The sequence below is a fragment of the Neofelis nebulosa genome, chromosome 8 (assembly GCF_028018385.1).
Source record: "Neofelis nebulosa isolate mNeoNeb1 chromosome 8, mNeoNeb1.pri, whole genome shotgun sequence".
Classification (NCBI taxonomy): domain Eukaryota; kingdom Metazoa; phylum Chordata; class Mammalia; order Carnivora; family Felidae; genus Neofelis; species Neofelis nebulosa.
In genome coordinates, this window is record NC_080789.1 from 117,366,249 (window position 1) to 117,389,654 (window position 23,406).

Here is a 23,406-nt window from a genome sequence, read left to right on the forward strand (position 1 = left end):
AAATAAACATTAAAAAAAAATTAAATGCCTGGCATACATGAGCCAAAACATGTTAAAATCCTAATGTCCTAAGTTTTTCATTACTTCAAAATAACCTTAAAATCTAAAGATCAGCTTTCAAATATAAATGTCTGCCTATGAAAGAGTTAAATTTCATGTTCTTTAGAAGATAATCAAGAAAAAAAGTGTTTCTGTTAATATTCTATAAATGCCCAGGATTTTCAGAAATTTTACATAACAATCTACCTAAATAGTGTACTAATTTCCTACAATTTGTCCTATAAAATATTTTCCTTCCACACATTGTAAAATAAACATTTGCTGAACTGATTGTTACATGGTACAGTGTTATGTGATCATGTAATGAAAGACTCTTTTATAAAACATGTACACAAGGATAGAATTAAAACTTACCATGGAATCTGTAACTCTAAATTTCCTGTCTTCTGTGGTTTAAACATAATTATGTTGCATTCACATAGTTTTTTCTTTATTTTCACATTGGGTTTATTTGTCCTTTTTAAAAGAGGGGGGAAAAAAGTAAAGCTATGCTTGTTTGTATGCAGAAGAGATTTAATCTCTTTGTGGCTGCCCAAATATTTATTTTACCACAGGACCAGTCTTTGTGACCTTTTAAGGTTTCTGCAAGACATGAAATAGACGATGTTTTATATATTTGTATCAGTAAGAATATTTGTCCTTCCTTTCACATTTTTTCGGTTGCTTCTCACCTGCCTACTTTTAAAAGCATATGGATTTACTTGAGATACCAAAATGACAAATGCAAAGTAACGACGTGAATCAGTTAATCTCTGAATCTTCATTTTCTCATTTTAAAACAAGCTCTGGGGACTTTTAATTTGAAGATGATGCAGATCTTAGTTATCCACGTTATGTATTTCATCCAGCCAGTTGTGATGTGTGCTTAGCTTAATAGCTGAATTAAGTGAGTTGTTCAGTACCATTTCCTGTAGGAGAGAGAGAATATGTATGTGTATGGAAATTAAAATGCACTTTTAAACATTTATTTCATGAGATATAATGTGTGTAAAGGAAAGTACATGAGGCAAAGGTACATATTAGTAAATTATTGAATAGGGAAGACTCCTATAACTGCAACACAAGCCAAGAAGTACATTATTGTCATGACCCTAAAAAGTCCCTGACTGTTCCTCCTTACCATATGGTACCCACTGCAACCTGTCTTCACTCTGGAGAGTGCCCTTCTCTTGCCTTTTTTTTTTTTAAGTTTATTTATTTTGAGGTAGGGGGCAGAGAGAAGAGAGAGAGAAATCCCAAGCAGGCTCCAGGATGTCAGTTTGGAACCCTACTTGGGGTTCTATTGCACAAACCATGAGATCATGACCTAAGACAAAACCAAGAGTTGGATGCTTAACCAACTGAGCCACCCAGACGCTCCCCCTTCTCTTGCCTTTTATGGTAATTCATGTCTTGTTTGTTTTCATAATTTTATTGTTGAAGATGCCTCCCTATAGAGTATAGTTTAGTGCTGTCTCTATTTGGAAACAAATGGAAGCATATAATATGTGTTTGTTTTGTCTGACATTTTTTGTACAAAAATTATAAGTTATTTTATCACTTAATAAATGTTAGGAATCTATATAGATCAATTTATAGAGAATGAAAATGTTAACAATATTGAGATTGCCAGTCCACTAATATGGTATATGTCTCCATTTATGTAGGTCTTCTTGAATTTCTCTCAGCAATATTTTGTAGCTCTCAACATAGAAGTCTTAGATAATTTTCATTATAGTTTTTCTAGGTATCTATGCTATTGTGATTGGTAATAGTTTTTAATTCATTTTCCAGCTATTTGTTATAAGCAGTGAATATATGTGGTTAATTTAATATACTTGTATATATTCAAATATATCTTTGGGCATTCTTACAACCTTGCTAACTTCATTTATTCTTTCTAATAATTTTTTATAGATTTTGTAGGTTTTTTTTACATATAGAATTATGTTATCTGCAAATAATGACAGTCTACTCTTTCCCGCCAGTCTTTATGCCTTTTATTTCTTTTTCTTTGTTGCACAGGCCAGGACCTCTGTTACAGTGAAGTGAGTGCAGACATCTGTGTGCTTTCCTGATCTTGGGGGGAAAACATTCAATTTCTTACCATTATGTGTGCTATTAATTGTAGGGTTTTTATAGATGCCCTTTATCAGATTGAGAAAGTTCCATTTATTCCTAGTTTGTTTTGAGGGTTTTTTTTTAAATCATAAACAGGTTTTGAATTTTGTCAATGCTGCTTCTGCAGCTTTTGAGATTATCAGATAAATTTTCTTTGTTCTAATAACAAGGTGAGTTGCATTAATTGCTTTTGGAAGGTTGAGTCAACCTTCCATTTTTTGGATAAAATCACTCGGATCATGTTGTATTGCCCTTTTCGTGTATTCTTGGATTTTATTGGCTCGTGTTTTGTATTCTATGTTTATGCTGATGAGGTATATCGATTTATAATCTTATAATATTTTTGTCAAGTTTTAGTTTATGGGTTATGGTAGCCTTATAAAACAAGTTGGAAGATCATCTTTCATCTCTATTTTCTAATAGAGTTTGTGTAGGATTATTTCTGTCTTAAATGTTTGGTAGAGGTCACCAGCAAAACCATCTGGACTTGGAGTTCTTTGGGGAAAGAGTTTTGTTGATGGTGATTTATTTGTTTTGAGTATTAAAGATAAAATATGTCTTTAATAAATATGGTACTACTTAGGTTTTCCATGTCTTCTTGGGTCAGTTTTGGTAATTTGTGTTTCTCAATGAATATATTTGTTTTCATTTAAGTTTAGTTAATTGGCACAAAGTTATTTATAAATGTCCTTGTATTATTTTTATCATTTTATCACTTGTAGTTTCTGTAATGATAGTAATTTGTGTTCTCTCTCTCCATGTGTCTCTTTTTTGATCAGTCTGAAGCAGCTCATGGTCCATCTTTTAATAACATGTGAACTAAAAGTGGTTTTTACATTTTTAAATATTTATAAAACAAAAACAAAACAAAGAATATGAAACAGAGATCATATGTTGCCTACAAAGCCTAAAATATTCACTGTCTCTTTATATAAAAAGTTATCAACCCTTGCTCTAGTGGTTTATCAGTATTATTCATCTTCTTTTTATTTTTTTAATGTATTTTCTTATCTCAGGTTTAAGTTTTTGCTGCTTTTTCTGTTCCCTTGAAGTAAACGTTGTGATATTATAGGTCAATTCTTTTGCCAATATGAGTATTTAAAGCTATATATTTTCCTCTACTATTTCAGCTCATCTCATAAATATTCTGTTTTCTTTTTATTCAGCTCACAATATTTCATTAATTTCTTTATGATTTCTCTCTTTGGCCCAGGGGTTATTTACAAGTGTTGCTTAATTTCTATTAATTTGGTATTGATTTCTAGTTTAAAACTGTCAGAGACTATATTCTCTGAGATTTTAACTTTTTCATATTCAGCTTTATAACCTGGACATGTGGTCCGTTTTTGTAAATATTTTATTTGAGCAGGGGAAAAATGTGTGTTCTGTAGTTGTTGTGTGTCGTGTTTTTAAGATGATGAGGTCAGATTGGTTGTGTGTTTTTCAGTCTTCTATATCTTTATACATTTTTTCCTATACTATCAGCTCCTGAGAAAGAGGTGTTAAAACAGTTCACCACGGTTGTAGATTTGTTTATTTCTAGTTTTCTCTATATCTTGGTAGTTTCCTCCGTTAGTAGTAAGAAACTGATTCACATCTGTACTTACTGGACCCAGCTCCCTGTATATAACCATGTTCACCCCTATCACGTCCCCTTTGCAGATGCCGTGCTCATCCTGCTTTAGTTCTGATTCAACATGCTGAACTGCCCAGGCTCCTGTGTGCTCTCTTTATGCTATTCAGGCTCCGGTCCCCCATGCTGGGCCACCTTCCTCCTGTATGTCTTCACTGCTCACCCTCTGTCAGTCTCTGATTTCCCATGGCAGGCTGCTCTACTGTGTTGTTACCCTCCTCACCCTGTTCGGGGTTATTTATCATTACACAACAGGCTGATTCTCAGGGGGGCTATCCTTCTGCTAGAGTCTGTCTTCCCACATTGAGTTGTACCCCTAGAGAATGTTCTGATCATGTTAGGATTGGATGCCCCATGCCTGATTTACACTACACTTAGAGATTCCCTCTTCATCTTCTTGGGCTCTAACACCCCATGCGGGGCCACTAAAGCACTTTTACCTTCTACCGAGGGTGCCTACATGGTTCTGCCCCACATAATGATTTTGGGGCTGAGTTATTCAGGAGGCAGAGGGAAGGGGCTTTACCATTCCTTTTGAAGGATAGTTTTACTTGGTTTGGAAAAATAGCTGTTTTTCTTCTAGTACATTATAAATGCCATTCTCTTGTCTTTTTGCTTTTATTGTTTCCTGTGAAAGGTCAGCTTTTGTTTTTATTATATTTCCCTATACCTGATGTATCTTTTTTCTGTAGCTGGTTTTAAAATCATCTCCTTATCTTTGGATTTCAGCTGTTTGATTACGATATGCTTCAGGGTGGTTTTCTTTGTATTTATTCTGTTTAGGTTTCACTGAGCTTCTCAGAGCTGTGGATTAATGTCTTCCATAGATTTTAGAAAGACCTCAGTCATTGTCTTCACAAGTATTCTTGGTCTTATTCTCTCCTCTCTCTCCTCTTCCTGAAACTCCAATTGCACACATATTTCATGTAATAATACTCCACAGACATTGGACTCTGGTTTTTTTTCATATTTTCTCCTTCATTTTCATTTTTTCTCATTTCTCCTTTTATTTTATTTAAGTTCACAGACTCATTTCTCTGCTATTTCCAGTTTGCTATTAAGCCCAACTAATAAACACTTCATTCTTATGCTGCAGTTTTCTTTTTTTTTTTTTTTTTTTTTTTTTCAACATTTTTAAATTTATTTTTGGGACAGAGAGAGACAGAGCATGAACGGGGGAGGGGCAGAGAGAGAGGGAGACACAGAATCGGAAACAGGCTCCAGGCTCCGAGCCATCGGCCCAGAGCCCGACGCGGGGCTCGAACTCACGGACCGCGAGATCGTGACCTGGCTGAAGTCGGATGCTTAACCGACTGCGCCACCCAGGCACCCCTTATGCTGCAGTTTTCAAGTCTAGCATTTCTGTTTGTTTTTTTGTTTTGTTTTTTAATAGTTTTGTGTCTCTGGCTGCAGAATTTTCTTTCTTCTGAACCCAATTATAAACATTTTTGAAAAGTACATAATCTTAGTCAAATTATATAAATGACCCTTAATTAGGAAATGACAAATTATTTCATGCAATTAAAGGATGTGCATTTGGTAGGTTATTGTTCAGTCACTAGCGCTCACACCCATACTATTAAAAACAAACAAGTAATTGTGCAGGTATGGAGAAATTAACGGAATACAATAGATACACTAAATATATATTTATATCTATATCACTATATATCAATATAACTACATGTCAAAATTTAAGGTATTATGACTGATATGAGGTGATGGATCATTGTGGTTTTGACTGGCATTTTCCCCTGATGATTAATGATGTCGAGTATCTTTACTTGTGTCTCCTGTCCATCTGAATGTCTTCTTTGGAAAAATGCCTATTCAGGTACTGTACCTATTTTTAATCAGATTATTTGTGGGGCTTTGTTGGGTATTGGGTTGTATTTCTTTGAATATTTGGATATTAACCCTTTATCAGATGTACTTTCTCTCATTTAGTAGGTTGTCTTTTTGTGTTGTTGATGGTTTCCTTTGCTGTATGAAAGTTTTTTGGTTTAATGTAGTCCCAATAGTTCATTTTTGCTTTTGTTTCCCTTGCTTTGGAGACTGAACCACTATACTTAAAATCTTTTTAATTATTTTTCATTTTTAATTAATTTAGGTTATTATCATAGAGTGACCATAAAAAACTCCTGGATCCCTACTTCCTTCTTATAGAAAATTCAGATGATTAACAGATTTAAGTATAAACAAAGTAAGTTATAAGAGAACAGAAGAAACATTCAGTTTTATTATCTTGTAGTGTGGATGGCTATTCTAAGCATAAGTTAAAGGTCAAAATCATAAAAGAAATATTTGATAGATTTAATTACATAGGATTTTAAATCCTGAGGAAGAGTGCAAAGAGAGAGAGAGAGAAGAAAAATCTCCTTTGCTTCCACTGGAAATTACCATTACAGTAACTCCTTATTCAACAAATTAGTAATTAAAGGGAAAGGATTAAACATTTATTCTGCCTTTCTATAGGGTAACTAAGTCCCCGGTTGATGAGAGGAAGCTCTTCTTTGTAAAAGAATGTCAGTTAATAAATAGAGTCGACAGAATTTTAAAAAATCACTGTAACTCCCAATAAAATAGTTCTTTTTGGCAAGGATAATTAGTGGATGCTGAAACTTTAAGGTAGTGAAAATGTTCTTGGGACAGGACCTTCTCAGAGTGACAAAGTGTCACCACACAGATTGTTACTTAATGAAAATGGAAACATACGTCTTTATAATGAAGATATATAGTGGTTATAAGTGTAGTTAAACGACCAAACTTGGCATCACTAAGAGTGGAACACCTGGCATTATGAGCCTCTCAGTGTGTTGTGCAGTGTGAGGTGCATGGTATCACCCATGATGTATTCTGCCAAAAATATGTAATTTGAATCAAACTCAGATTTTAGTTCTAGTTTCCTGTTCGTAGAAAACACAGAGAAGAGAGGAGAAATTTAATAACACCTTGAGGAAGACAAACACATTGTGAGACTTGATCTCTTTAAAGAGTCAGTGCCATAAAGGTGTTCTAGAATTAAAGAGACTTTTAGACATATCAGAAATACAGCGCATGATCCCTGTTTGAAACTAGGTTTTGTTTATAAAGCTCTAAAGGAGGTTTTCAGAGCATTTAGAAATATTTGAATCTGAACTGGATATTTGGTTATTATTAGGGAACTAATTTTAATTTTCTCAAATGCAGCAGTGGTACAATGATAGTGTAAAAGATTGCACTTTGTTTTAAAAGATGAAAATTTGAAAATTTTAGTTGTGAATCGATGTGATATCTCGTTTGCAAATGGTTTATAAAAATGAACACACATTTATATTGATAGATGACACAAACATTTTAGGTTTTGAAAGTTGTGTTATTGGTATTTATTTTACCATTAAAACTCTAAGTATGTTTGATATTTTGCAGTTAATGGCAAAATCAAGGTAGTAGCTAATGCTGGTGACTGGTATTCTTATGATCTGTAGATGTGGAATCAAATTGACATAACTTTTATGGAGAACAGTCTTTTATGTATTAAAAATTAAAATATATAGGGGCGCCTGGGTGGCTCAGTCGGTTGGGCGTCCGACTTCGGCTCAGGTCATGATCTCGCGGTCCGTGAGTTCGAGCCCCACGTCGGGCTCTGTGCTGACAGCTCAGAGGCTGGAGCCTGTTTCAGATTCTGTGTCTCCCCCTCTCTCTCTGACCTTCCCCCATTCATGCTCTGTCTCTCTCTCTGTCTCAAAAATGAATAAACGTTAAAAAAAATTAAAAAAAATTAAAATATATAGAATCTTTACTGAGCAGTTCCATTTCTCAGTATTTTTGTCCTTAGCTGATAAGCAGTGCATTGCAAAAGGATGCAGGGATGGCCTTTGCAATGTTACTTCTATTCCATTATTATGCAAAGCCAGAAAGAACCTAACTTCAATTAGTAAAGGACGATTAAATATATTATGGTGCATCAATACAGCAATACTATCTAGTCATTAAAAATGATTAATATAAATCCATATTCATTGACTTAGAGGTTCCATTACATATACTGAGTTTAAAAGATGGATTATAAAACAGAAGGGGTAGTGAGGGGAATAGGTGTCTTGTCACTGTGGTGACCATAAATACTAACATTTGCGTTGGTCCATTTTGCTCTTTTGAGCAAACCATACCTCAGCTGTTTTTAAATTTTTTTTTTAACGTTTATTTATTTTTGAGATAGAGAGAGACAGAGCATGAACGGGGGAGGGTCAGAGAGAGGGAGACACAGAATCCGAAACAGTCAGCACAGAGCCCGATGCGGGGCTCGAACTCACAGACCGTGAGATCATGACCTGAGCCGAAGTCGGATACTTAACCAGCTGAGCCACCCAGGCGCCCCTCCTCAGCTGTTTTTAATGAAGTCATCTAGATCATGTGCATTTTTTTACAGACAAGAAAGAAAAGATAAATTATGTCTTATTTGCTTATACAACCAACATTTACTGAGTTGGTTAGGCACTCTACTTCTGTTTTCTCATTGTGTAGTACAAGTGTTGAAGTAGATGTTCTCTAGGATCCAACACTAATATCTGATTAATGTAATGATGACTGAGTAACATTCATTTAATGTTTACTGAAAATGACTAGTTCTCCAAGCCAGGGACTGCACCAGGTACCAGAATACCCTTCCCATAGCCCCATCCCAGCTTCCCTCACCACTGCAGGGTTGCTGCCACATGTCACTATCACGTGGACACTCTCCTTGCACCCTCCACTTCCATCCCACCACACCTGTCTGTTTCATTTTTCTCCAGTCACTTTTCAACATTTCACACAATATGCAGATTATTTCTTTTCTATTGTGTGTGTTTTCCCAAAAGAATATTAGCTCCATAGAGCAGGGATTTGTTGGCTTTCAAGGTGGAAAATTCCCCCATGCCTCAAAAATTGCCAGGCACCTGTAGGCACTCTCTTAATATTTACTGTAAGAATTATTTTTTTTTTCTAAGAAGATGTTTCTAGAACTTTTCTGATCATATTGTTTACACAACTATAAAAGGGTAGACTATCATCCTGTATTACCAGGGCCAAGAAATTCTGGGACATACCCTTTCCTGGGGCTGTCACATTCACTACTTTTCTTCGAATTTGATCTCACATAGAATTTTTCAAATAATAGAGATATAAAAACTCTGAGAATCTGTATAAAAGAGTACAGTTCTTTTTTAATTACAGCTTTTCACAGGGTTATTTAATTCTGACATCCTTTTCATGTTTCCATTTTTATTATTGCCAAGTTGGTTTCAACCTATGGATTTCAGTTGCATCCTTTCATGTGGTATAAGAATATCGTGTTCTCCTTACGCTAACCACATTTAGCAGAAGTCCTTGTCATGTATTAGTATTTATCAGTGTAATTTTCAGTGAAAATTGTGAAATTTTTAGAAATCATGAAAAATTATGGTTTCAAACTAGTTTCATTGGCATTGTCAGAAAGAAACTCTACAACCTTGGCATTGCCTACCATGTGGGAACAGACTCTTCACTTTTGTTCATATATGTGTCCTCAATGGGAGGGCAAGCCAGCCAGACTTCTTAACAGTCTTAGCAAATGTTATGATAACAACAACAACAACAGCAGCAAAATTAAGAAACATAACAAGCAGCTACATCATTTTTGGCTTGTTTGGATTTAATAGCCAGAATATGAATATGTATTCATCTTTCATCTTTCTAGAACTGTTTTTCTGCCAGCCACACAGTTTGACATCTATGATGAAGTTGAAGATTTTGGGTTTTTTTTTTAAATCATTATTATTTTTTTACAGATAGTTATTTATTTACTTAAGTGAGCTCTATACCCAACATGGGGCTTGAACTCAAGACCCTGAGATCAAGAGCTGGGTGCTCTCCCAACTGAGCCAGCCAGGCACCCCGTGAAGTTGAAGATTTTGAAAACACAAGTCAGTTTTGTGTTTATAATGTCAAAGAATTAATGTAAAATTCAACTGATAACAAAAATGGAAAGAGTTTACATATTATTAGAAATGAATCAGAGCAAGATGCTAATGAGATTTAAAAACTATACAGAAGGATATAGAACCATCGCAATGGACAGTGGTGTCAATTAATACTACCTATAAGACCACCATTGTATATGCAAAAAAACAATAAAGTTATAAAGAAATTCTATGAAAATGTACTTTCAACTGAAGTCAACTTCAAATGAAAACTTACTCTAGAGGTTAGATTTAGAACTTGGACAGGTACTTTGCAAGAATGAGGTTAAAATGAATGTATTTGTGTTGGGAGAGATTTTTGATTCGTTGCACATAGACTGTCTTGTTTCAGGTCCATTTGACCAATATTTCATTGGCTGTGGTAAGTATGCCTGAAGCATAGTGCATGATTCCTGCTGCCAAGGAAATTACACAATAATTATAATAATGGGGAGGGAAGTATAGACACATCCCTACAAGGCAAAGCACTGTGTCATGAATACCAGAAAGGGGGAGAGCAAAACTCAAAAGAGGCTTAAGGAGGGAGAAGCCAGAGCATTTGTGGGAGAGGTTTTGTTATAGACCTTAGAAGATGGGTTATTACAGCAAAAGATGGAGATGGCATAGGGAAAGGCTTATAGCTGAGAACATTTCTGTAGCCTGTGAGTAAACTATTGTTTCCCCTTTGTGTTCATATGGAACCCCATGCACACATGTATTGTAGCATTTATTATAATTGATTATAATGGTTTCTTTATCTCTCTCATTAGACCGTACTTTCCTGAAGGACAGTTACAATCCTCAAAATTTGCAGATGCTGTATTTGTGAGTTCATATCCCTGCTGAAATTTATTTGTGACGCCCAAAGCAATACTTAACAGCCCTTTCGCATGTGCAGAGCAGGGAAAAATGTGAGTCACCTCATGCAGCTGTCCAGCTGATGCTGAACAAAGCCAGGCTCTGCCTTCTTGTTTCAGCTCTCATACTATAAACAAGTGTCCTTTTTTACAGCCTGTATAGTGCCACATTTTCACACTTCTGTGTTTTGAGTCGGTTATTTTGCTGTTTCAAATGGCCCCTAAGCAGAGTGCTGAAGAGCTATCCAGTCTGATGTTCCCAAGTGCAAGAAGGTTGTGATGTGCCTTACAGACAAAATATGTGTTAGGTAGGAATTGCTCAGGATGAACTGCAGTGCTGCTGGCCATAGGTTGGTCCAGTGTTAATGAATCAACAGTATATATTAAATAAGGTGCTTTACATAGACACACACATAAAACGTGGTTATAGATTGATCTGTTGATAAATATGTTCTGACCAAACGCTGTCAGGAAGAAAATTTTGTGTTTCCCCCAAGACCAGTGGTTCAGTATTTACTAATCTCCTGTTTTTAGTGACTTTATAGAACATAAATACCCCGTGTAATGAGAATTAACTGTATCTGTTATTTCTGTATGCTGAGCACTTAGTGTTTAGTAGATGGCCCAAGACTTTATAAGCAAATGCCTGAATATAGGGAATTGGAAGGAATAAATCAGCTCATTGGAAATGTTAGAGACTGAGTTCAGGAGTCAGGGTTTTTTTTAATTTAAATTTTATTTAGTTAACATACAGTGCAACACTGGTTTCAGGGATAGAATTCAGTGATTCATTACTTATATACAACACTCAGTGCTCATCACAACAAGTGCCCTCCTTAGTACCCATCACCCATTTAGCCCATCTGCCACCCACCTCCCCTCATCAACCCTGTTTTTTCTCTATCATTAAGAGTTTCTTGTGGTTTGTTTCCCTCTCTCCTCTCCCCTTCCCCTCATATGTTCATCTGTTTTATTTCTTAAATTCCAAATATCAGTGAAATCATAGGGTATTTGTCTTTCTCTGATTTACTTACTTCGCTTAGCATAATACATTTTAGCTCCATCCACGTCATTGCAAATAGTAAGATATTCTTTTTGATGGCTGAGTAATATTCCAGTGTGTCGGGGGGAGGGGCACATCTTCTTTATCCTTTCATCAGTTGATGAACATTTGGGCTCTCTTCATAGTTTGGCTATTGTAGATAATGCTGCTATAAACATTGGGGTGCATGTACCCCTTCAAATCTATATTTCTGTATTCTTTGGTTAAATACCTAGTAGTTCAATTTCTGGATCATAGGGCAGTTCTATTTTTAGTTTCTTGAGGAACCTCCATACTCTTCTCCAGAGTGGCTGTACCAGTTTGCATTCCCACCAGCAGTGCAAGAGGATTCCCCTTTCTCCACATCCTTGCCAACAAATGTTGTTTCTTGTGTTGTTAATTTTAGCCATCCTAACAGGTGGTATCCCATCATGGTTTTGATTTGGTTTTTTTCCTGATAATGAGTGATGTTGAGCATCTTTTCATGTGTCTTTTGGCCATCTGGATATCTTATCTGCAAAAGTGTCTGTTCATGTCTTCAGCCTATTTCTTAACTGGGCTATTTGCTTTTTGGGTGTTGAGTTTGATCAGTTCTTTAGAGAGTTTGGATACCAACCCTTCATCACATATGTCACCTTGCAAATATATTTTCCCTTGGTAGGCTACCTTTTACTTTTGTTGATTGTTTACTTTGCTGTGCAGAAGCTTTTTATCTTGAGGTCCCAATAGTTCATGTTTGCTTTTGTTTCCCTTGCCTTTGGTCACATGTCTAGTAAGAATTACTGTGGCCAAGGTCAAAGATACTGCTGCCTGCATTCTCCTCTAGGATTTTTATGGTTTCCTGTATCACATTTAGGTCTTTCATCCATTTTGAATTTTTTTTGTATATGATATAAGAGTGGTCCAGTTTCAGTCTTCTCCATGTCTCCATCTAGTTTTCCTAGCACCATTTGTTGAAGAGACTGTCTTTTTTGCATTGGATATTCTTTCCTGCTTTGTCAAGATTAGTTGACCACAGGGGTGCCTGGGTGGCTCAGTCGGTTAAACGTCCGACTTCAGCTCAGGTCATGATCTTGTGGTCCGTGAGTTTGAGCCCCGCGTCGGGCTCTGTGCTGACCGCTCAGAGCCTGGAGCCTGTTTCAGATTCTGTGTCTCCCTCTCTCTCTGACCCTCCCGCATTCATGCTCTGTCTCTCTCTGTCTCAAAAATAAATAAACGTTAAAAAAAATTAAAAAAAAAAAAGATTAGTTGACCACATAGTTGTGGGTCCATTTCTGGGTTCTCTATTCTGTTCTATTGATCTATGTGTCTGTTTTTGTTCCAGTACCATACTGTCTGATGAGTATAGCTTTGTAATATAGCTTGAAGTCTGGAATCCTGATGCCTCCAGTTTTGTTTTTCTTTTTCAGGACTGCTTTGGCAATTCAGGGTCTTACGTGGTTCTATACAAATTTTAGGATTGTTTGTTCTAGCTCTGTGAAAGATGCTGGTGGTATTTTGATAGGGATTGCATTAAATGTGTAGATTGCTTTGGGTAGTATGCACATTTTGACTATGTTCTTCCAGTCCATGAACATGGAATGCTTGTTCATTTTTTTGTGTCCTCTTCAGTTTCTTTCATAAGTGTTCTATAGTTTTCAGAGTATAGGCCTTTCACCTCTTTAGTTAGGTTTATTCCTAGGTATCTTATTGGTTTTGGTGAGGAATCAAGATTTTGCTACCATACGGGCAATAGGAAACCATTGCAAAGTTTCTCCTGGGAGTGCACACATTTATTGAATATGCTAGGTGGTGGGATGGACAGAATGAATATCCCTGGGGCCCTGCTCTCCAGGAGCTATTACAGAAGCTCCAGAAGCTCCCTTAGGAAGATTAATGTCACAGGAATTTATAGGCTGGATGGACCTGAGAGAAATTGAAGCCCCCAAATCAAGGGTGCAACTACAATAGCCATCCTGATGTGAGGTGGTAAAGACCAGAATTAGGGTGTTGGCAGGAGGAGCAGGGACGTAAGGGGCAGATACTTGGGTTATCGTGAAGTAAAAGTCATCAGTAAATAACTTGAAACAGAGAATAAGGAAAATGGAAAGGACAAAGTTAAACCCTGAAGTTTGCTACCCCCTGACTTTGTTAGCTCCTATATTTACAAATGTGATTCAATCATGTTTTCCTCATCTAAGGTTATTATTCTGTGCTGTGCTGAGTCTTTTAAGGCATCAGTTAATGGGGTCACAATCCTCAGCCCTTACAACTATGCAGCCACTGAGTTGCCTAAGGCTTCAGGTAATGGTTGGGGACAATAGATCTAGCTTTACAATTAATAGTGAATTTTAATAGTTAATTGTGAAATTTTGCCTGGGGGCCCCACACTGAATCCCTCCTTTAAGAAAACCTGGGGATACATGGGGTGCCCAGTCAGCTGGGCATCCGACTTCGACTCAGGTCATGATCTCACAGTTAGTGAGTTCAAGCCGCACATCAGGCTCTCTGCTGTCACTGTCAGTACAGAGCCTGCTTCGGACCCTCTGTCTCCCTCCCTCTCTGCCCGTCCCCTGCTCCATGAGCTCTCTCTCAAAAATAAATAAACATTAAAAAAAACCTTGGAAAAGTGTGTCATGCAAATGACTTCTGCTCTATGTCAAGTTATGTCCAGCACTGTACAGTTAAATATTACTAATGCAAGTTTTACTGCTACATTTACAAGAGGGCAGGACAGACCTATCGTTCATTGAGAAATTGCATGTGAATAAATACAGAGACCCAAGGATCAGCAACAATTATGCTTTCAGTGGTATATGTAAAGCAGTAAGATTGTTTAACTTTGTAAAGTAAATCTTTCATTGTGAAGTGCTCAGTCTCTTTACATTTTCCACCAGTTGAGAAATCAAACTTTTTCCGTCAGCAGAAAACTGACAGCTATTGACAGAAAGCTTTAGGTTTAGAAAGCTGAAGTTAAACTTTGTGTTAAAATACTTTCTCAATGTGCATTTTTCTTACTACAAGTCATTCTCTAAGGAGACAATTTATGTCTTACTATAAGCTACTTGCATTAACAATTATTTTATAAGGTTATGCAAAACTGATCTCATACTTGGACCCTTTGGAGTGATACATTTTTCCCCCTGGCAAACTCATCTCAGATAATCAAGAAATGTAGTCGTCTTTATGTCAACTTTCAAAAAAGAATTTGAATGGCATTCTAAGCAGCTGGTAGTATTTATTCTGTCTGGGGCTAAATACTACATGTGTTTAACTCAACTTGAGATTAAAAATCAAAGGAGTTTTGATGGTTTTTATCTTTTTTCATCTGCGTTGAGTTTAACGTATCTTTCCGAACAAAGCCATGTTTGTCGAGGATATTAAGTTTTGTTTGGCCACCTTCTCAACTGCAAGTACTCAATGGACCTTAATGCAAGGTTATGCTCCCTGGACTGATTGATATATAAACAGAAGACAGATGGTGTAGAGATGACTCTGATGATAATTCATTTTTCAGCTAGTCATGAAGATATTTTGATTACAGTGTGTTTAAGTAATTATAACACAGTCTGCAATGTTAGTCTTGCTGGGAAGGAACCACATGGAAAACAAGTTACGTGTTATCCGTGCCTAACAAAGGGTGCACTGTGGTGTAATGATTTTAATTCCTAATGCTAGATTAGGACTGGAGGAGTTTAAAGTATGTCATACGGTAAGGTAAGTCAATTAAACATAGACCAAATAAAAAAGGTAACTTCACAGTTTTGAGGCATAAATATTTGTTTTGGAAAGTATATAGATGTTACTATATGAAAGAAACCAGTATTTTGACATTTAGGTAACAGTCTGTGTACTGCTAATTAAAAAATTACATGGCTTGATTTTGAGTTTATGTGAATCATAATTATCACGGAGCTTGCTTTCTGTGTCATGAATTTAAAACCGAAATCCACACTGACAGTTCAGCAGCATGTTATATTCCTGCTATTGTTAAACTTTTGGGGAAAAAAATCTAAGCAAAATGTTAAAAGGAGAAAAGTAGAGTTGTGTGGATAGAAAGGCCATTTAAGTTTTCATTTTCAGATATTAATTAAAATTTATGCTTCTGTTTTTGGCTTCACAAATAGGATAATTGATCGCTTAGATGGAGTTCGTTTGTTGTGGTCCCTCCTGAAGAATCCTCACCCGGAAGTGAAGGCCAGTGCAGCATGGGCCCTCTGTCCCTGCATCCAAAACACTAAGGTAAGAACAGACTGCAAATCAGCCCATTCTAAAATATCTAATACTGTATTGAATAATGTCATCACAGGTCACTAGTTACTTTCAACTTAATTTTGGTCCAACTTATCTGGTAGAAAAGTGCTGAATGTTTGTGCCATATGAGCAATGCCTTTTCCTGGTTGGTTTTTAAATGCCAAATCAAACTAGGCTTAGGTGGCAGTGCTTACCAACTTCTGCCTGGCTGGTGCAATTGAAACAGGTACCCCAGGGGCACTTGGGTGGCTCAGGTAAGTGTCCAACTTCAGCTCAGGTCATGATCTCACAGCTTGTGGGTTCAAGCCCCGCATCAGGCGCTGTGCTGACCACTCAGAGCTTGGAGCTGCCTCAAATTCTGTGTCTCCCTCTCTCTCTGCTCCTCCCCCACTCTGTCTCTCTCTCAAAAATAAATAAACGTTAAAACAGAAAAAGAAAAAGAAAAAGGTACCCCAGGTAAAATCAAGGGGAAGAAAAGTTGACTGTTCTTATCTCTTGGGTGATAAGAAAATTGCCTGTGTTTACCTGCTACTTTAAGAAGCATAAAATTGCTTCTATCTTATTTATATAGCCTGAAATATGACAGTGAAAGATCACTAAGTTCTTTGTTACCTTGAAAAAGTCAAATAATTTCATGAATTCCACTTTTCTTAGCTGTCAGTAAATACTGGTATATAAAGCCGAAAAATAAAATTTTTACAAGACAAAAAAAAAAAAAAAAGACTGAAAGTTTCTGAAGTCTTTTAGCTCTTCATTTGTAAATTTTATTATTTTCTTTAAAGATCCCTTTTCAGCCTATTTCTATTATCTTAAATTTTTTTCTATAGATTTGGAGATTGCCTTTTCAGTTCCTGGTTGCTAGAGATGTTTTTCTCTGTTGAATATTTTTATCTAAAGGATTTTATTCCTGTAATAAATCTAACATGACTCTGAATATCATCCTAAATATTTGTGACTAGCAATAATCTTTTGTAAAAAGTGAATTGTGGTGTGTACTAATAATAGAAGGAGACCTGTTACAAACTGGTCAATAGAACTATTTTTTTTATAGCAAGGACATAAAAATAAGAACACCTCAAGTGTCAACCTACAGGAAAATGGACAACAGGATGATACTATGGTCATACTGTATCATACAGAGCAGCAGTAGAAAAGGAATGTATTTCAGTAATGGATTCATCAATATCAGCACACCTCATAAACATATTGCACAAACCCCCCCCCCCAAGTTTCAGAAGTAGATACACAATGTAATTCCTATTCTATAAGGTCCAAAGAAAAATTTTAAATGCAGAATTTAGGGGCGCCTGGGTGGCGCAGTCGGTTAAGCGTCCGACTTCAGCCAGGTCACGATCTCGCGGTCCGTGAGTTCGAGCCCCGCATCAGGCTCTGGGCTGATGGCTCGGAGCCTGGAGCCTGTTTCCGATTCTGTGTCTCCCTCTCTCTCTGCCCCTCCCCCGTTCATGCTCTGTCTCTGTCCCAAAAATAAATAAAAAACGTTGAAAAAAAATTAAAAAAAAAAAATAAATGCAGAATTTAAATACTATTTAAGGAGCAAGGAAGAGCCTACTGAGGAAATACCACTACCTATCTTTGAAGGATATCCTTATCAGTTACCTGAACTAATCAGCCCAGTCCTTCACTTATAAATATGAACAACTAAGGATCACCAAATATTTAAGGAAGGCTAATGGTACTTAAGACAAGCCAGTACTAAAAAGCAGAGTTAACTTCAGAGGAAACAGAGATAATGTAAGGAACAGACTATAACATGAAATTTTAAAAATTTATATCCTCAGAATGAGCAAAAAATTTAGATCCTCCGAATGACCCAAGGGGAATAAATACTATACCTAAAAAGGCTGTTATTAAAAAAAAAAAGATACATTTATAGATTAACAAAGGCTTTTGGAAATTAAAAACATTTGAGAAAACAATAAATTTAATAGAAGAGACAAATATTAGGTATGACTGAGTAGTTATCTGCAAGTTTAAGTCTACTAAATAATAATGTAAAGTAAAGGTAAAAAGAAAATAGCACAAGAAAATACATGAAAGGAAAGAGAGCAGTGGAAGGGTAGAAAAAATCATCATAAAAAAAATGGAAGCATCTGTAAATCGAGGAGTTGAAGAAAGATTCTAGTCTTCAGTTTGAGAAGATGCACTTAGTGCCAAGCAGAATATACAAAGAAAACTATCTATACCTAGACACAAATTCAAATACGGTGTTTCCAGAAATTAGAGGAAAGGAAAAAATTCTATAAGAATAAGGATCACACCAGTATTAGACTCAAAATTGTTCACAATAAATTGTAAAAGAAAATGGAACAAATCCTCTACTGTCTTTAGAGGAAGGTATTTTTATCCTGGAATTCTATATCCTATAAAAACTAGCATTCAAGTGAGTGAGGAGTAAGAACAGAATAAAGACATTTTTCTTTTAGAAATGTCAAGACTCAGGAAGCTTATTCTCCATAAACCTTCTCTGAAAAAATAAAAATAAAAAACTTTAGACTATTTTCCAGCAAAACAAAAGACTCTAAGAAGGAGAATAACATTAGTTATAGAAACAATAATAAGCAAATATCTCACTGGAATTGAGTTAAATATAAATTTGTGTTGATAATATGGCTTTCAAATTTTATAAAGTTTTTAAAAAAAGAATTTCTTTAAAATAAATGACATAAAGTAAAATAAAAGCAGACAGTATAATCACAGTAACAATCTGAATTTAAACTACCAGATGATTCCAAAAACATGTTACATAGTGTAAAGTAATAGGTAAACACATAATAAAGGTCTTTACTTTTCCTGGAGAAGGATGTTATAGATACTGGTTCATTCTCAATCATCATCAAAAATAAAATCTTATTTAAATATACAGTTTAATTTTGTTTCATCGATGAGATGCCATTGTGTATATAGATACAAAATTAACATAGTGCTGTTATTATGTGTAAATTGTGTCCTTTATTCTTGTGGATTTTTAACTCCAAATCTGCCTATTTATCTATTGCTAGCTGTAAAAAGACAAAGACATTCTGTAAGAGACATTTTAATATTTTCATTTTTATTATTCCTGCCTAGGATTTTTTTTTTTTTAAGACAAAGTGAGAGCAGGGGAGAGGCAGTGAGAAAGGGAGAGAGAGTATCCCAAACCGGCTCTGCACTGTCAGTGTGGAACCCGATGCAAGGCTCGAAGCCAAGAGTCAGATGCTCAACCAACTGAGCCACCCAGGCACCCCCTGTCCAGGATATCTGTCCGGAATATCTGACTGGTCTCCTGTGCTAGCAACCTAAACTGAACCATAGTCAGACATAACCCAACATGTTTGTCTTTTAGCCCTTGGCCCCAGGGCCTAGACTGGATCCAAGCCTCCGTAAAGAGTTCCTACTTGTTCACCTCTGTTGAATCTTACCTGCCCTCTGCACATTCTCTACTGCTACTACCTGAGTGTCTTTGAATTTTTCTTAAGAAGAGGACCCCTTGGCCCCCATCTTATCACTCCTGATAGAAAACAGACGCACGATCTCTGCTTGTTCACTACTCTTTTTTTTTAATGTTTATTTTTGAGAGAGAAAGACAGACAGAGTACAAGTGGGGGAGAGGCAGAGAGAGAGAGGGAGACACAGAATCCAAAGCAGGCTCCAGGCTCTGAGCCTTCAGCACAGAGCCCGACGTGGAGCTCAAACTCACAACCTGTGAGATCATGACCTGAGCCAAAGTCAGACACTTAACCAACTAGCCACCCAGGCGCCCCGATTGGCTCACTACTCTTACCAATAACTACACTCTTCTGTATGCATTATCATTTAGGTAACATGAACATTTGAAGAATTTTAAACAAGGAAGTGATGTGAGCATATTGGTTAATTAGAAAATATGAGTGGGTGACTAATTAGGCTATTGCAGTGGTTCAGGTGAAAGCATTTAGAATCTGACCTAACACAGTGCCAATGTGGGCAAACAGAAAGAGTCAATATAAGAAATAATTGTGAAGTAGAATCAGAAATTGGTGTATGATTGGATGTTGGCTGTGAGAAGGAGATCAAGAGAGAGTTTGAGGGGTTTTTTGTTTGTTTTTATATTTTAACTTTGTCAACTAAGAACTAGTAACTTTAAAAACATGAGAACATGATTTGAGGAAAAGATGGCAGATTTGTTTTCATCTAGATAGAGGTGGGCAGTCACTTGAGTATGTGAATCTGGAGAAGACTCAGGACCAGAGATGGATGGATATGTGAGAATCATCAACATACCAGAGGTAGCTGAAGTCTGAAGGGTAGAGGACAGGCAGAGGGTGTGGAATAAGGGAAGGAGGGGAATGATGAAGAGGAGTCATAGAAGAAGACTAAGGAGTGATAGGTAATAATCAAGAGAGGGTTGGGGCGCCTGGGTGGCTCAGTCGGTTGAGCGTCCGACTTTGGCTCAGGTCATGATCTCGCGGTTCGTGAGTTTGAGCCCCTCGTCGGGCTCTGTGCTGACAGCTCAGAGCCTGGAGCCTGCTTCCGATTCTGTGTCCCCCTTTCTCTCCGCCCTACCCCTGCTTGTGCTCTGTCCCTGTCTTTCAAAAATGAATAAACATTAAAAAAAGAGAGAGGGTGACAAGAAAGCCAAAAAAGGAAACAAATTCAAGAAAGGGGGGAGCATGTTCAATAATATCATTTGCCCCTAGGAGGTTATTTACCTTTGAAAACCAAAACAAGTATGAAAAAATATGAAAAAATAAGTGATCATTGTTCATAGACATTTTAATTGAGAACAGAGAATTTAAGTCAAATGGCAGTGGGGTAAGAAATAAGGGGAGAAATAGATGTAAAGATAATTAATAGTTCTTTCTAGAAGTTTAGCTGTTAAGAGAAGGAGACAGTATGAAGTTTAGAAGACACCTAAAGGAATGATTAGTATAGGAAAGGTATGAGAGGGAGGGAGAGGGTGTGTGTGTAGCAGATATGGAAGGGAAGAAGGAGGAGAGGGAAGGGAAGGAGAAGGGAAGGGAAGGGAAGGAGAAGGGAAGGGAAGGAAGAGGGAAGTGAAAGAAAGAAAGGGAAGGGAAGGGAAGGAAAGGGAGGGAGGCATGAAGCAAGGAAGGAAGGAAAGCTCTCACTATTCCTTAATCTTATAAAGCATCATCACTGAATTCAGAAGTGAGAAAAATATCAAAAGAATCTGAATTAATACCCTTATGTGAATTTTTAAAAAATGAAGTCAGACTTTTCCTCATTGACAATAAGTAAAATTTGGCTGATTATTTCAACAATGAAGACTGGTTTTCTGATTAGGTAATACAGAAGATATATCCATAAAGTAAATTAACTAAATATTCAGAGTCAAAATTTTGATGGCATATATGTAAGACAACATATCTTCTATGATTAAATTTATGATGAACATTTTTAGATATCAATTTGAAATAGATGAGGAGGATACATATGTTTTCAAAAATGGATTTGTGAGCAAAAATTTTGAAGACTGTTGGTGTAGTATACTGGTTTTGGCCCTTGAAATGAGAAAGAAGGAAATTTAGAACATCTTTCCTCAAGAAAATAGCCTGATTTGCAAGCCTTTTTTCTTTTTGAAAAATCCTATTTTCTAGGATCAGAAAGTGAATGAATATTACATGGGTCTCTTTCCTTGCATCTTTATAAAACAAAATGCATCTTCCCAAGGTAGAAGGATACCTCAGGGGTAGAGTATGAAAGAGGCCGTGTGCTCAGAAAGGCAAAAGGAAGAAAGCACATTTATAATACTGAAAAAAATAGCATCTCATAATTTATACATATACCAATCAAACCATGGTTTAAGACCACTCTGTCTAATAGAACTTTCTATGATGATCAAAATGTACTCTTCAGATATGGTAAGCATTAGCCGCCTGTGGTAATTGAGCACTTGAAATGTGACTAGTATGACTGAGAAACTGAGTTTTTAATTATATTAAGATTTAACTTCATTAAATCATTTAAATTAACCTTACTTAAATTTAAATAGCCACATGTAGCTAGTGGCTGTTGTTTTGGATAGCCCAAGTCTAAGATATGCAAATAATGGAGGGTTGTTTTTTTAAGGCAACCCCTGCAAAGAGCTATAAACCTCAAGATTTACATGATTACCTATGGTTACATGCTTACTATGTAAAATATAGAAAGTAAATAAAAACAAGGAGCTTTATGAGTTTTTTCCCACAATTTAAAAAAAATGTTTTTTCATTAAAAACAAAAGCAAAGGAAAAATACTACCTGTAATTTCAGTACTCAGGGGTAACCATCACTTAGTGTTAGATTGGGTTTTTTCCTTAACAATGGATTGCAAATATCTCTCTTGTTCTCTATATATGTCTTTTCATACCCCTGTCTAATTCTTGGCTGTGTAGTATTTTGTTGTATGGCCATATCAAAATTTATTTATGCAATTAAATTTCCAATATTAAAGGAGAATGAGGTTAGTGAACAAAAAAAATGTTAGAGCTTTTCTAAAATGGTCTTTTCACATAGAGAGAGAAAATAAAGTTACCTCTGATCCACTGGTAGAAACCTGAGCATAGTTTCCCAGGGCTTAATCCATAGTTTCCATTAAATAGTTAAAAAGTATAGCCCCACAAAAAAAGACACCACAAAAAAAGAGAACAACAGGCCAATATCTCTTATGAATATAGATGTAAAAATCCACAATAAAATATTAGCAAACTGAATCCAACAATGAATTTTTAAAAACCATTCACCACAATGAAGTAGGATTTTTTTTCTTGGGATGCAAGCATGGTTTAATATTTGCAAAACGATCCATGATATGTCACATGAATAAGAGAAAAGAAAAAACCATATTATCATTTCAATAGATGCTTTTTTTGCATTCAACAAAGTACAATATCCATTCATGATACAAACCCTCTGCAAAGTAGGTCTAAAGGGAACAGGCCTCAACATTATAAAGGCCTTATATGAAAAACCCACAGCCAACATCATACTCAAAGGTGAAACACTGAGCACTTTTCCACTAAGGTCCAGAACAAGACAAGGATGTGCACTCTCACCACTTTTATTCAACATAGTACTGGAAGTCCTAGCCACAGCAAGTAGACAACATAAAGGAATAAAAGGCATCCAAGTATGTAAGGGAGAAGTAAAACTCTCACTACTTGCAGATGACATGTTACTGTATAAAAAACTCTAAAGACTCCACCAAAAAATTACTATAACTGATAAATGAATTCAGTAAGGTCACAGAATACAAAATCTGTGTACAGAAATCTGTTGCATTCCTATGCACTAATGATGAAGCAGCAGAAAGTGAAATTAAGAAAACAATCCCATTTACAACATAATAAAATATTTAGGAATAAACTTAACCGAAGAGGTGAAAGACCTGTACTCTGAAAACTATAATATGCTAATGAAAGAAATTCAAGATGATGCAAAGAAATGGAAAGGCATTCTATGCTTATGGGTTGGAAGAACAAATATTGTTAAAATGTCTATAGTATCCAAAGCAGTCTACACATTTAATGCAATCCCTATCAA

At 36.1% G+C, this 23,406-nt stretch overlaps 1 protein-coding gene across 3 annotated transcripts in view; it reads left to right on the forward strand.

Annotated features, from left to right (window-relative positions):
* ODAD2 (outer dynein arm docking complex subunit 2) overlaps positions 1–23,406 on the forward strand; it is a 181,244-nt gene that overhangs the window by 83,700 nt on the left and 74,138 nt on the right. For all 3 annotated transcript variants that reach the window (XM_058681605.1, XM_058681603.1, XM_058681604.1), the window contains one exon: positions 15,759–15,873. In XM_058681605.1, the coding sequence (XP_058537588.1) occupies positions 15,759–15,873 (115 nt within the window). The remainder of the gene's footprint in view (positions 1–15,758; positions 15,874–23,406) is intronic.